Source organism: Silurus meridionalis, chromosome 5, assembly GCF_014805685.1.
Source record: "Silurus meridionalis isolate SWU-2019-XX chromosome 5, ASM1480568v1, whole genome shotgun sequence".
Taxonomy (NCBI): domain Eukaryota; kingdom Metazoa; phylum Chordata; class Actinopteri; order Siluriformes; family Siluridae; genus Silurus; species Silurus meridionalis.
In genome coordinates this window covers 28,936,309-28,949,268 of record NC_060888.1, presented here as the reverse complement: position 1 = coordinate 28,949,268, position 12,960 = coordinate 28,936,309, and the positions used below count along the sequence as shown (strand labels likewise).

The 12,960-nt window shown below is 40.4% G+C and overlaps 1 protein-coding gene across 1 annotated transcript in view; it reads right to left on the bottom strand.

Moving 5' to 3' along the window:
• The window catches only part of LOC124385812 (receptor-type tyrosine-protein phosphatase beta-like), a 53,166-nt gene that overhangs the window by 29,407 nt on the left and 10,799 nt on the right, over positions 1-12,960 (bottom strand). The window contains 7 exon segments of the mRNA XM_046849172.1: positions 3,557-3,820; positions 3,941-4,204; positions 4,343-4,609; positions 5,220-5,489; positions 5,609-5,875; positions 10,714-10,980; positions 11,255-11,512. Of these exon segments, the coding sequence (XP_046705128.1) occupies positions 3,557-3,820; positions 3,941-4,204; positions 4,343-4,609; positions 5,220-5,489; positions 5,609-5,875; positions 10,714-10,980; positions 11,255-11,512 (1,857 nt within the window).

Below are 12,960 nucleotides of genomic sequence, written 5' to 3'. Positions count from 1 at the left end.
CAGTGAAGCACCCGCTGAGAAACCTGAAAGAGCTCTGGTTATAGGAGACTCTATTCTAATGCACGTGAAATTAGTGAGACCTTTAGGGGCACCAGCAGCACAGGTGAGGTGTATACCGGGAGCCAGAGTAAAAGACATAGGAGGTCAGCTAAGGTTTTTAGCAAAGCACAAGTTCTCTAAGAAAGTTTTTTTTACACAGGAGCTAATGATATACGCCTTCGACAGTAAGAGGTTACTAAGAGTAATATTATAGAGTTGTAGAAATTAGCAAAGGCGATGTCCAACGCTGTAATATGCTCTGGCCCCCTTCCAATGCGGTGTGGCGATGTAGCCTACAGCAGGTTATGGTCACTGAACTGCTGGATGTCTGAGTAGTGCTCCAAAAACAATTTGGGCTTCATAGATAATTGGAGCAATTTTGACCAGTGACTGTCCAGAGCCAAGGCCAGGGAGTAGACAGACAGGCTAAACCGACTGTCTGCTAGCTGCTTGTCATTCAGAGTCGAACCACCATATTGAGACTTTGTCTGTCCCCTAAGCGAAAAAACAAACTGTAGAAATTCTCAGAAAGTCTGTTTAAGTAACCTGATTAACAGTAAATTAAATAGGACTGAACGCACAGCAGCACCAATGATCTAAAGGTAGGACTGCTGAATATTAGATTTCTCAAATCAAAAGCGTTTACAATAAAACAAAATACTACCGACCAGAAGTTTAATATAATGTGTTTGACACATTATATTAAATATATTATACCTCCTGGGTATAGTTTCATACATCAGCAACATCTAAATGGCAGAGGAGATGGAGTCACAGCTATTTATAATAATAATCTGCACATCACACAAAAAACTAAACACAAATACAAAACATTTGAAGTTCTTTACACCAACATAAAATATTAAGTGTCCTAAAGCAGGTCTAGTCAGTCAATTCCACTAATTATTATTTATAGACCCCCAGGGGCCCCACTCTGAATTTCTGGTAGAATTTGCAGATTTCTTCACAAATTTAGCTTCTTCGTTACACAAAGCATTAATTGTTGGTGACTTTAATATTAATTTTTGTTTCAGCGTGTACGGCTGTCAAAGACCTTGGTGTGATTATTGACCCGAGTCTTTCCTTTGAGGCTCACGTGAATCACCAGGATCGCCTTCTTTCACCTTAAAAATATTGCTAAAATTAGAAATATGATGTTGTTACAGGATGCAGAAAAACTGGTTGATGCTTTTGTAACATCTAGATTAGACTACTGTAACGCTTTACTGTCTGGGTGTTGGAATAAGTGCAGAAATAAGCTTCAGTTAGTTCAGAATGCAGCAGAAAAGAGTCCTCACTAGATCTAGGAAATGAGCACATCAGCCCTGTTTTAATCATCTACAATGCTTCCAATTACATCTCACACTGATTATAAAATACTACTACTGACGTATAAAGCACTTAACGCTCTCACGCCGCAGTATCTGAGTGAACTTCTGTACCAGTATGACCCTCCACGCCTATTTAGATCAAAAGGTGCAGGCTATTTGTTGGTACCTCAAATAATTCAGGGGGCAGATCTTTCTCTTATAAAGCCCCACAGTTATGGAACAGCCTTCCAATCAGTGTTCAGGACTCAGACACAGTCTCAGTGCTCAAGTCAAGGCTGAACACACATTTATTTAGTCAAGCCTTTATCAGTAGATTTTTCTTAGGTAAAGGCTCAGATCTGGAGGGATCATGGATATTGAGTGTTTGGTGAACTGGATATTCGTATGTTGTCGTCCCCTCACATTCACACGTTCACTCAGGTTCGTTGACGGTGGTGTGGTGGGTCGTCTCTTATCCCAGAGATCCCTCATGTCTGTGTTACCTTGTGGTTCTCCCTTGTAGTTATGCTGCCATAGCGAGTCTTGCCGGAGTCCAAACTGCACAGTGACATTAACTTTCATACAACAATAAGGACACTTAATAATCCATATCCTTCTTCTCTCATCCTCTTCTCTCTCTCTCTCTCTCTCTCTCTCTCTCTCTCTCTCTCTCTCTCTCTCTCTCTCGGTCGAGTTAAACATGCTCCTGAGGTTCCAGTGACCACTGTTCCAGCCCCTCTCCCTCCGTGGATCTTCCCACTTCATCCTGGTCTGCCTGGATAGTGTTCTCTTCGACTGGAGGCCACTCTGTGCAGCTTGGGACAGTTTCTCATCAACACCTTGGGTGGTTCCATGAAATACCGGAGTAAGAACGGGCGCTCTGAGAATGGATTGGACTGTAGTTAATGTCAACAGTCTGCTACACTGACTCAGGAATACAGTTTGCTTCTGATCATCATCACTGTACCCCGCAACATTGTATATCTGCCACAAATGGACATTCGGTGCAACCCAGATGAGGATGGGTTCCCTCTTAAATCTGGTTCCTCTCAAGGTTTCTTCCACAAGGAGTTTTTCCTTGCCACAGTTGCCACCGGCTTGTTCATCAGGGACAAACTTACTTATAAAGAACATCTTTATTTTTAATCACCACATTATCTGTGTAAAGCTGTTTTGAGACAATGTTCATTGTTAAAAGCGCTATACAAATAAAAATAAAAAAAAGCAGCAGTTGTGTTCATTCTAGATTCAGAGGGGGGGGGGGGGGGATTGGTAGGGTGAATCCCTGACAGTGGCCGAGGAAGGCGTAGCAGGGGGAATGTTGACACCTTAAAACAGACCACTCGGAAATTAGAATGTAAATGGCATCAAACAAAATTAACAGTAATTCAAATAGCATGGAAGGAGAATCTCCTGAGTTCTAGAAAATCTCTTAGTGCTGCTGATCAGCATATTTCTCCTCCCTCATAGAAAATGAGAAAAACAAGCAGAATCCTAGATTTTTATTCAGCATGGTATCACATGCACACCATCAATAGGTAGTAATGATTTCATGAACTTTTTTAATAATAAAGTTAAAAACATCAGGCAAGAAATCAAGACCATTAAAATAAATCCAAATTATTTTATAAATAACCCTGTAGACAGCAGTGTAATTATAACAATCAATTACAAAGTTTTACTCCTAATCAAGAGAACAACTTCATTTAATTTATTTCCTCATCAAAATCATCAACCTGCATTCTCTATCCCTCGCCTACAAGTTTCCTCAAACAGAGCTTGGGAAATTTCAAGCTGTCATGTGTGTAGTACAGAATATGGTTGCACTGTGAGATATGTGCAGATATTGCAGTGTGTGTGTGTGTGTGTGTGTGTGTGTGTGTGTGTGTGTGTGTGTGTGTGTGTGTCTGTGTGTGTGTCAGGATCAGGACCGACTCTGAGTCTAATCATTTTAACATACAGACAGGGACTAAAAGGAATTCATCATTACAACCAACCATAAATATCTGCCATATTCCATCCAAAAAACTACTGCAGTTGACCCCAGTTCTGTGCGTGTGTGTGTGTGTGTTTGAGTGTGCTTGCTTGTGCGTGCATGTGTGTGTGTAGGTGTGTGTGCGTGCATGTGTGTGTGTGTGTGTGTGTGTGTGTGTGTGTGTGTGTGTGTGTGTGTGTGTGTGTGTGTGTGTGTATGTGTGATTACTCACGTGTTCTCCCATGAGTGGACACACTGGCCTCATACTTGCCACTCAAAGTGTTGATAATGACAGTATAGAGTCGTCCTGGGACGAGGTCGTTGAACACACACATCTCCTGGGACTGTGGGACCGTACTGTTGTGGTGAATCATGTTATTGTGTTTAATAATAATCTGGTAAAAGTCAAAATCTCCAGCAGGACGTCGCCAGTACACCTTCAAAGAGTCATCACGCGCCATATGTGTAACACATGGCGTCAGTACAGGAGATGGCTCTGACACACACACACACACACACACACACATCAATATTCCACTGTGCTCATTGTTTCACTTTGTGTGTGTGTGTGTGTGTGTGTGTGTGTGTGTGTGTGTGTGTGTGTGTATATACTTACGTGTTCTCTCCTGCACCACTGTGGAGTTGGTATACACACCACTGTGTGTGCTGACACTAATGTTGTACAAGCGGCCAGACACCAGAGAGTTGAACACACACTCAGAGCTGGACTTGGGCACAGTATGTGTGTGTATTATGTTGCCATGGTGACTGAGTGTGACAGTGTACTTCTCCACTTCCCCTTGCGCTGGTCTCCACCACACACTGAGGAAATCCGGCCGACCATTATTACTGACCGAGACTCCACCCACTGCTGCAGGCACTGCCAATCATATAAAGACAATTTTGCAAGAGGAGGGAATACAATACTGTTAAATGGTCCAATTGGCCTGATTGTTCTGAATTTTGCTGATTGGCTGAGAGCTTTATGATGTGTTTTGATTGAGGTGAAGGTTGTTACCTGTGCACCCCTCAGATACCCTCTGTTTAGAGGACACACCATTCTTCATACTGATCATGACCACCCTGTAGGGGCTTCCACTCTTCAGCATGTGAAACGTATGTGATATCTGCTGTGATGTCACGCTTTCATTTCTAATCACAATGCTGTTCTGGATAAGCAGCAAGCGGTAAAAATCAACATCTCCTTCAGCTTTATTCCAGCTCACATGCAAAGAATCAGTGGTACCCTCATTATGGACTGTCAGATGTGTGACACTGGCTGGAACTGAACACACACAATTACATTTACATTTATGGCATTTAGCAAAAGACACACACACATACATCAAATAATTAATGTAATAAGTGTAGTCCAGATGCTGTTTGGTTTAAAGGTTTTAAATTGCTTAGATACAGTTCCCTAATTTCTAACTTCAATTCCTCATGTCCGTGTTTTATTTAGCCTTTTTTTTAATACTCAATCACCAGGTCCTAGTTTTATAATTCTTGCATCAGTTCTCGGGTCCTTGCTTTAATTTCTTAATTTTTTTGCCATAATTTTGATTCTGATTAATGATTTTTTTTAAAAAGACTCTTACTGGTGTTGGTAATAATGGAGGTGGAGCTGTTCAGGTCTCTGCTGTGTGTTACCACGGTGATATCATACATCTTTCCAGGTGTGAGGCCATAAAAGCTACATTCATTTATCTCTTTGCTTAGTGTCTGAACTTTATTTATATACATTGTTGTTCATTTTGAGAGGAATGTATGATTATTTAGCAATACTTATCAATGTGATTATTTAACACTAGTAGCTATAAGATAAAATGTTCCAGTTCAGAAATAATGAGGCATCCAATGACCACAAAAAAGTGTAATATAGTGCTTATACACACCAAGTCTTGCTTGGCAGGATTGTGTGTTGGTGAGAGGACCGCTAAACACCGTGATCTTTGCACTGTACAAACTGCCAGGGAGAAGAGTTCTGCTGGTGAACTGAAACTCTTTTGCTGATTTGTCTACTTTATTGTTCTCTAGCACAAATGAGGCATTAGACAGCTGCACTTTGTAATAATCCCTCTGTCCTTCAACAGGGGACCAGCACAGCCTCAGAGAGACAGGGTCACCCAAAGGCTTTAAAGTACACCACATCGGCCTTGCAGGAACTGAAGAGCAAGACCAAGACAGAGCAATCATTCAGAACACTGAAGCAAATTGCTGTAGGTTTTAGTCAATTATATCCTTGTTGGCTGTTATGTCAGCAGTGGGTGTGGCTTGCACTAACCTGTTCTCCCTGCAGCTTGAGCCTCATTGGTGAGTTCCCCACTCTTAGTCCTCACTGACACCTGATAGGCTTGCCCAGGAATCAGACCCCTGAAGAGCCAATAGGACATGTTGGGGAGGAGCACAGCTTCCTGTTCAGTAGAGGATGAAGGGGACATTAAAGATATTAGGTATTCATCCACTTCTCCTTTTGCAGGAGTCCAGAAGGTGTTTAATGAGTCCACACTGCCACCATTCTCCACTCGTAGCTCAGTTACCGGGGCAGGAACTGCAAAAACAACACAAACATTTATATAACAAAAGAATAAATCAGTTATTAAATTATTAAATATATAAAATGCAGAATGAGCACATAGCAAGAACAAAGATGCAAATCGATGTTTTCCCTTCAATGCCATTGTAATCATTCAGACCTCAGTTTCAGGGCACCAATTAAACTGTAACCAATCAGGCAACACTTTCTGCTTTCTTATCACACTGTAAACAATCATGTCATAGTTGCCACCCCTAATGCCTCTGTAACCAATCAGACAGCAGTTTCTGCCACCAATGTGACTAAAATAAAATGACAGCAGTAAGAATTAAAAAAAATATATAACTTTTTTTAGTATTGTCTTAAATTTAGTGAGTTGTTTAAAACTATGTAAATGTGTAAAATGCAACAAAACGTTTCAGTATAAAAGTGTTGTACAAACCTGATTCCAAAAAAGTTGAGACACTGTAAAAATTGTGAATAAAAACAGAATGCAGTTTCAAATTTCAATATTTTATTCGGAATACAACATAGATGACATATCAAATGTTTAAACTGAGAAAATCTATCATTTTAAAGAAAAAATACGTTGATTTTAAATTTCATGGCATCTTCACATCTCAAAAAAGTTGGGACAAGGCCATGTTTACCACTGTGTGGCATCCCCTTTTCTTTTTATAACAGGTTGTCCTTATCCTCTTTAGTCCGGATGACATGGCGTTCCAGTTTTCCAAAAAGAACCTGAAATTTTGATTCGTCTGACTACAGAACAGTTTTCCACTTTGCCACAGTCCATTTTAAATGAGCCTTGGCCCTGAGAAAACGCCTGCGCTTCTGGATCATGTTTAGATATGACTTCTTTTTTGACCCATAGAGTTTTAGCCGGCGACAGCAAATGGCACAGTGGATTGTGTTCACCGAAAATGTTTTCTGAAAGTATTCCTGAGCCAATGTTGTGATTTCCATTACAGTAGCATTCCTGTATGTGATGCAGTGCAGTCTAAGGGCCTGAAGATCACGGCATCCAGTATGGTTTTCTTGACCCTTTCCTTGACCCTTACGCACAGAGATTTTTCCAGATTCTCTGAACCTTTGGATGATATTATGCACTGTAGATGATGATAACTTTAAACTCTTTGCAGTTTTTTTCTGAGAAACTCCTTTCTGATGTTGCTCCACCATTTTTCACCGCAGCATTGGGGGAACTGGTGATCCTCTGCCCATCTTGACTTCTGAGAGACACTGCCACTCTGAGAGGCTCTTTTTATACCCAATCATGTTGCCAATTGGTCCTCCAGCTGTTCCCTATATGTACATTTAACTTTTCCGGCCTCTTATTGCTGCCTGTCCCAACTTTTTTGGAATGTGTAGCTCTCATAAAATCCATTTTATGACATGACATTTCAAAATTTAACACTTTCAACATTTGATATGTTTCTATATTCTATTGTGAATAAAATATGAGTTTATGAAATTTGTAAATTATTGCACTCCTTTTTTTTTACAATTTGTACAGTGTCCCAATTTGGATCCAAACACGCTATCGAATTACAGACCAATTTCAAATCTCTCATTTATGTCTAAGATTTTAGAAAAGATTGTTCCTGCCCAGTTCTGTTCCCACTTTCAAGAGAACAATATCTTTAAAGAGTTTCAGTCAGGTTTCAGACTCCATCATAGCACAGAAACTGCCCTAGTTAAAATCACTAATGACCTGTTTTAGCTTCAGACCAAGGCTTCATCTCGCTGGTGGTTTTACTAGATCTTAGTGCTGCATTCGGCACTATAGACCATGATCTCCTCCTAGATCGCTTACAAAATTATATTGGCATTCAGGGACAGGCATTAAGCTGGTTTAAATCCTACCTGTCTGATCGTTAACAGTTTGTAGACTTAAATGGAGAGCTATCCAGGTTAATGCTAGTAAATTATGGTGTTCCACAAGGTTCAGTTCTAGGACCCCTGCTTTTTACAATATACATGCTTCCCTTAGGAAATATTATTAGAAGGTATGAAATTAGCTTCCACTGTTATGCTGATGATACCCAGATATATATCTCATTAAAACCAGGCGATACACTCAATTAGCTCAGATAACTGAGTGTGTTAAGTGTGTCATCGGCCCAAAAACCAGTACACAGAAGCTCCAGCATTTCAACCTGCATTTTGACGGATGTTTTGTAACTACTATTTCAACAGTAAAAGACCTGGGAGTTATTTTAGAGCAACTTGTCTTTTAACAATCATATCAACCATGTTACAAAAACAACTTCTTCCACCTTAGAAATATTTCTAAGTTAAGAAACATGTTATCTATATCTGATGCAGAGAAGCTCGTCTATGCATTCATGACCTCCAGACTGGACTATTGTAATGCATTACTAGGTGGATGTCCTGCATCATTAATAAACAAGTCAAGTCAAGTCAAGTTTATTTGTATAGCGCTTTTCACAACAGACATTGTCTCAAAGCAGCTTTACACAAATCAACAGTGATGGTGAATGGTGTGAATTTGTCCCTGATGAGCAGCCGTGGCGAATGTGGCAAGGAAAAACTCTCTTAGATGTTATGAGGAAGAAACCTTGAGAGCAACCAGACTCAAAAGAGAAACCCATCCTCATTTAGGTGACATCAAGAGTTGGATCATAAATCTTTCAACAATACAGAACACTGGAGAGTGAGAACTAAACAAGCTTCAGTTAGTTCAGTATGCAGCAGCCAGAGTTCTCACAAGATCGAGGAAATATGATCATATAACCCCAATCTTCTCATCCCTACACTGGCTACCTGTTAAGTTTTGAATCGACTACAAACAACTACTTGTTACTTATAAAACACTAAATGGTTTGGCTCCCATGTATCTCTTCAGTCTTTTAACACGCTACAATCCGTCATGCTCCCTGAGATCTTAAAACTCTGGACTTCTAGTAGTTCCTAGAGAGGTGGGAAGTAACGGAGTACAAATACTTCGTTACTGTACTTCAGTAGATTTTTCTGGTATCAGTTTTTTACTCTACTATTTATTTTTCAGACAACTTTTTACTTTTACTCATTACATTTTTACACAAATATCTGTACTTTTTACTTCTTACATTTTCAAAACCGGCTCGTTACTTTAGTTTTAATCCATTGATTGGGTGAAATATTATTTTTATTTTCACTGTGCGCCGATTTCAGCTGAACAACTGATTTCCTGTTACTGCGTCTTTTCACTCCGCTGGTGTATAAAGTCCTGACTCTCACTCACCACAGATGTAGACTAGTTTATGGAGATAAGATTCAGCAGGCAGAAGCAGTAAGAAGTTTGGGGTTAATGTGGATGAGACAGAGGGAGTCAGTGATGAGAACATGACTGAGAACAGACACATTCCTGATCATCATCATCTTTTCTCTGCTTGTGTTCTATATGTAGATCTTCAGCCTGGACACATTCATTAGGTAACAACATTTTTATAAATATATATATATATATATATATATATATATATATATATATATATATATATATATATATATATATATATATATTTGGCTGTGTACCTGTACAATGCAATGACAATAACATTCTATCTATCTATCTATCTATCTATCTATCTATCTATCTATCTATCTATCTATCTATCTATCTATCTATCTATCTATCTATCTATCTATCTATCTATCTATGTAATTAATATGATGTGAGGTCCAGTTAACAGCTAAAACAGGTAGAAGTAATAACTACTTTTTACTTAAGTACATGTCTGAGCCAAGACTTCTTTACTTTCACTTGAGTAAAAAAGTATAATCAGTACTTCAACTTTTACCTGAGTATTTTAAAACATAAGTATCTGTACTTCTACTTAAGTAAAGGATCTGTGTACTTTTGCCACCTCTGAGTTCCTAGAATAGCAAAGACCACTAAAGGTGGTAGAACATTCTCACATTTAGCTCCTAAACTCTGGAATAGTCTTCCTGACAGTGTTCGGGGCTCAGACACACTCTCCCAGTTTAAGTGCAGATTAAAGACGTATGTTTTTAGCGAGTTCTTACACATAACACACATCACATCATAACCTTGTGCTCCAGAACATCTGATCACATCACATTATCAACTTGTGCTGTTAATATCATGAACAGCAGCTACGCTAATTCCTCTCCACTGCTTCTCTTTCTCTCCCCATCCCGAGGCGTCCTGAGGTTGGTCCAGCTCCAGTCACGACCAACCTCATGAAGATTATGGACCTTTAAAGAAGTAGATGCCCACAAACATCCCGAACCATCTAGAGACGTACCAGTGCCAATTGGATCCCACTACATGTAGAATTTGGACACTGGACCTTTGAGTGTTTAAAGGCTCTGGCATGGAGAAGCTGGTGTTGGATCTGTGATGATCTCAGATGTTGAGCTATTTTATGAGTTGCTCAGTAGCTCCTAGTTTTATAACCATAATGACTGTAGAAGTCTGTAGAAAGATCATCACTCATAATCACACACTCCAGTGCTCATGTTAGTTCTCACTCTCCAGTGTTCTGTAGTGTTTAAAGACTATAATCACACTCTTGATCTCACCCAAATGAGGATGAGGTTCTGCTTTCGAGTCTGGTTCCTCTTAAGGTTTCTTCCTCATAACATCTAAGGGAGTTTTTCCTTCACCACAGTCGCCATGGTGCTCATCAGGGATAAACACACACTGTTCACCTTGACTGTTGATTTCTGTAAAGCTGCTTTGAGACGATGTCTGTTGTGAAAAGTGCAATAAAAAATTAACTTGACTTGACTTGTCCCAACTTTTTTGGAATCGGGTTTGTATGTTCCTGTGAGTTCTATCCTCGTTGGCTGTTATGTCAGCAGTGGGTGTGTCTTGCACTAACCTGTTCTCCCTGCAGCTTGAGCCTCATTGGTGAGTTCCCCACTCTTAGTCCTCACAGACACCTGATAGGCTTGCCCAGGAATCAGACCCCTGAAGAGCCAATAGGACATGTTGGGGAGGAGCACAGCTTCCTGTTCAGTGGAGGATGAAAATGAAGTTAAAGAGATTAGGTATTCATCCACTTCTCCTTTTGCAGGAAACCAGGAGGTGTTTAATGAGTCCACACTGCCACCATTCTTCACTTGTAGCTCAGTTACCGGAGCAGGAACTGCAAAAACAACACAAACATTGCTCTGAATAATATTCTAACCAATCAGACAAGACTTCTCAAAAGAAGATTAAATGTAAAAAAGATTTATGTTAAATCAAATCTGAGTTGTGATGAGCAAGGGTTAGTTTCCTACTTACTTACTATATAAATGTGAAAATGTGAAAGCTGTGTGTAAGAGGCATACAGAAGCTCTGTGATTGGTGATGGGGGAGTTAAATGAAGGGTTTATTTAAGTGTAAAGATCAGAGAACAGAAGAAAGAACAGTGTCACCTGTCCGAATGGCTTTTGTTGCATTTTGGTTTTTTCCAGCTGCTTGTGTTACCACAGTGACTGTATACAGTGTTCCTGGACTGAGGCCATGCAGAGTGCATGATGTCACATTGCTACTAAACATCAGGTTCTGGATTAGTACATCTTCATGAGTCAGAGTTACCCAGAATGCCTCTCTGCGCCCAGGTCCTGGCTGCCAGGAAACCTTGATGCTAGTGGAGGAGGCGGAAATGTTCATTTGACTTACTGCTAATGGAGCTGCAAAATAAAAGTTAATATTTTTGTCAATAATATTATTTTTGTGCAATTTATTATATCATCAGAAAGCAGGTCAATTAACCATCTTAGAAGTAAAACTACCAAACTGTCCCTTCTGTCTTCTTTTTGTTTTTATAACAGGACCATCAAGTGTGTACAAATTTAGTGTGCATCTAAAAACCTTTAGAAATAATAAGCTGCAAAACCAAAATTAAAGGATCACTATTCTAAAAGCCAAAAGCACACAAAAGGTTCCCAAGTAAATGATGCAAAACTAAAGTCATTAATAAGACCAAAAATAACTGCAATTTTAGAGACAGTTTTTTAATCTTTATATGACACAGTAAGGATTTGTAGCAATTGTCCAGGCAGAGGAACCGAGCTGGGAAGGATGTGCTGCAAGTTAGAGCAATAAAGGAAGGAGATGGAAATGTATTGAGAAGATGGAGGGAGTATTTTGAGCAACTGATGAATGAGGAAAATGAGAGAGAGAGAAAATTGGATGATGTGGAGATGGTAAAGCAGGAAGTGGATAGGATTAGTAAGGAGGAAGAGAGAGCAGCGATTAAGAGGATGAAGAGTGAAAAAAGCAGGTAAGAACCTGGCAAGCAGGATCCATGTCTGCTCTCCAGGACTGCTTTGAATGCACTGATTGAGACATGTCCAAAGAAGGTGCAACCAATGGCGATTTTATCAACTTGGAGGAGAACACGTCAACAGTGACCAGCTACATTGGCAAGTGCATTGATGACCACTATCTCCAAGACCATTACTACATGCTCCAACCAGAAGCCGTGGATGGCCGCCAAGGTGCGTGCGCTGCTAAAAACAAGAGACTTCGCCATCAGAGCAGGGGACAAGACGGCCTTAAAGACAGCAAGGGCCAAACTGTCCCATGCCATCAGAGAGGCGAAGCGCAGACACGCCAGGAGAATTCAGAGTGGCCATTCTCCACTGATCATCAATGGATCCTGAGTGGAGATCGTCAAGAGCACCAAATTCCTTGGTGTTCATCTGGGAGATAACCTCACATGGTCACTAAACACCAGCTCCATCACCAAGAGCCCAGCAGCATCTTTACTTTCTGAGAAGGCTGAGGAAAGCTCATCTCCCTCCCCCCATCCTGATCATGTTCTACAGAGGGACCATTGAGAGCATCCTGAGCAGCTGCATCACTGCCTGGTTTGGGAACTGCACTGTCTCGGATCACAAGACCCTACAGAGGATAGTGAGGACAGCTGAGAAGATCATCAGAGTCTCTCTCCACTCTATCATGGACATTTACACCACACGCTGCATCCGCAAAGTAAATAGCATTGTGGACACCCCCACACACCTCACACACACCCATCACACACACACCCCTCAGAGACAGTGGCATTGAGTAATAGACAGGAGATGGAGCTGGAGGTAGCAGAGCTGAAGATGTTGAGATGTTTAATTGGGAT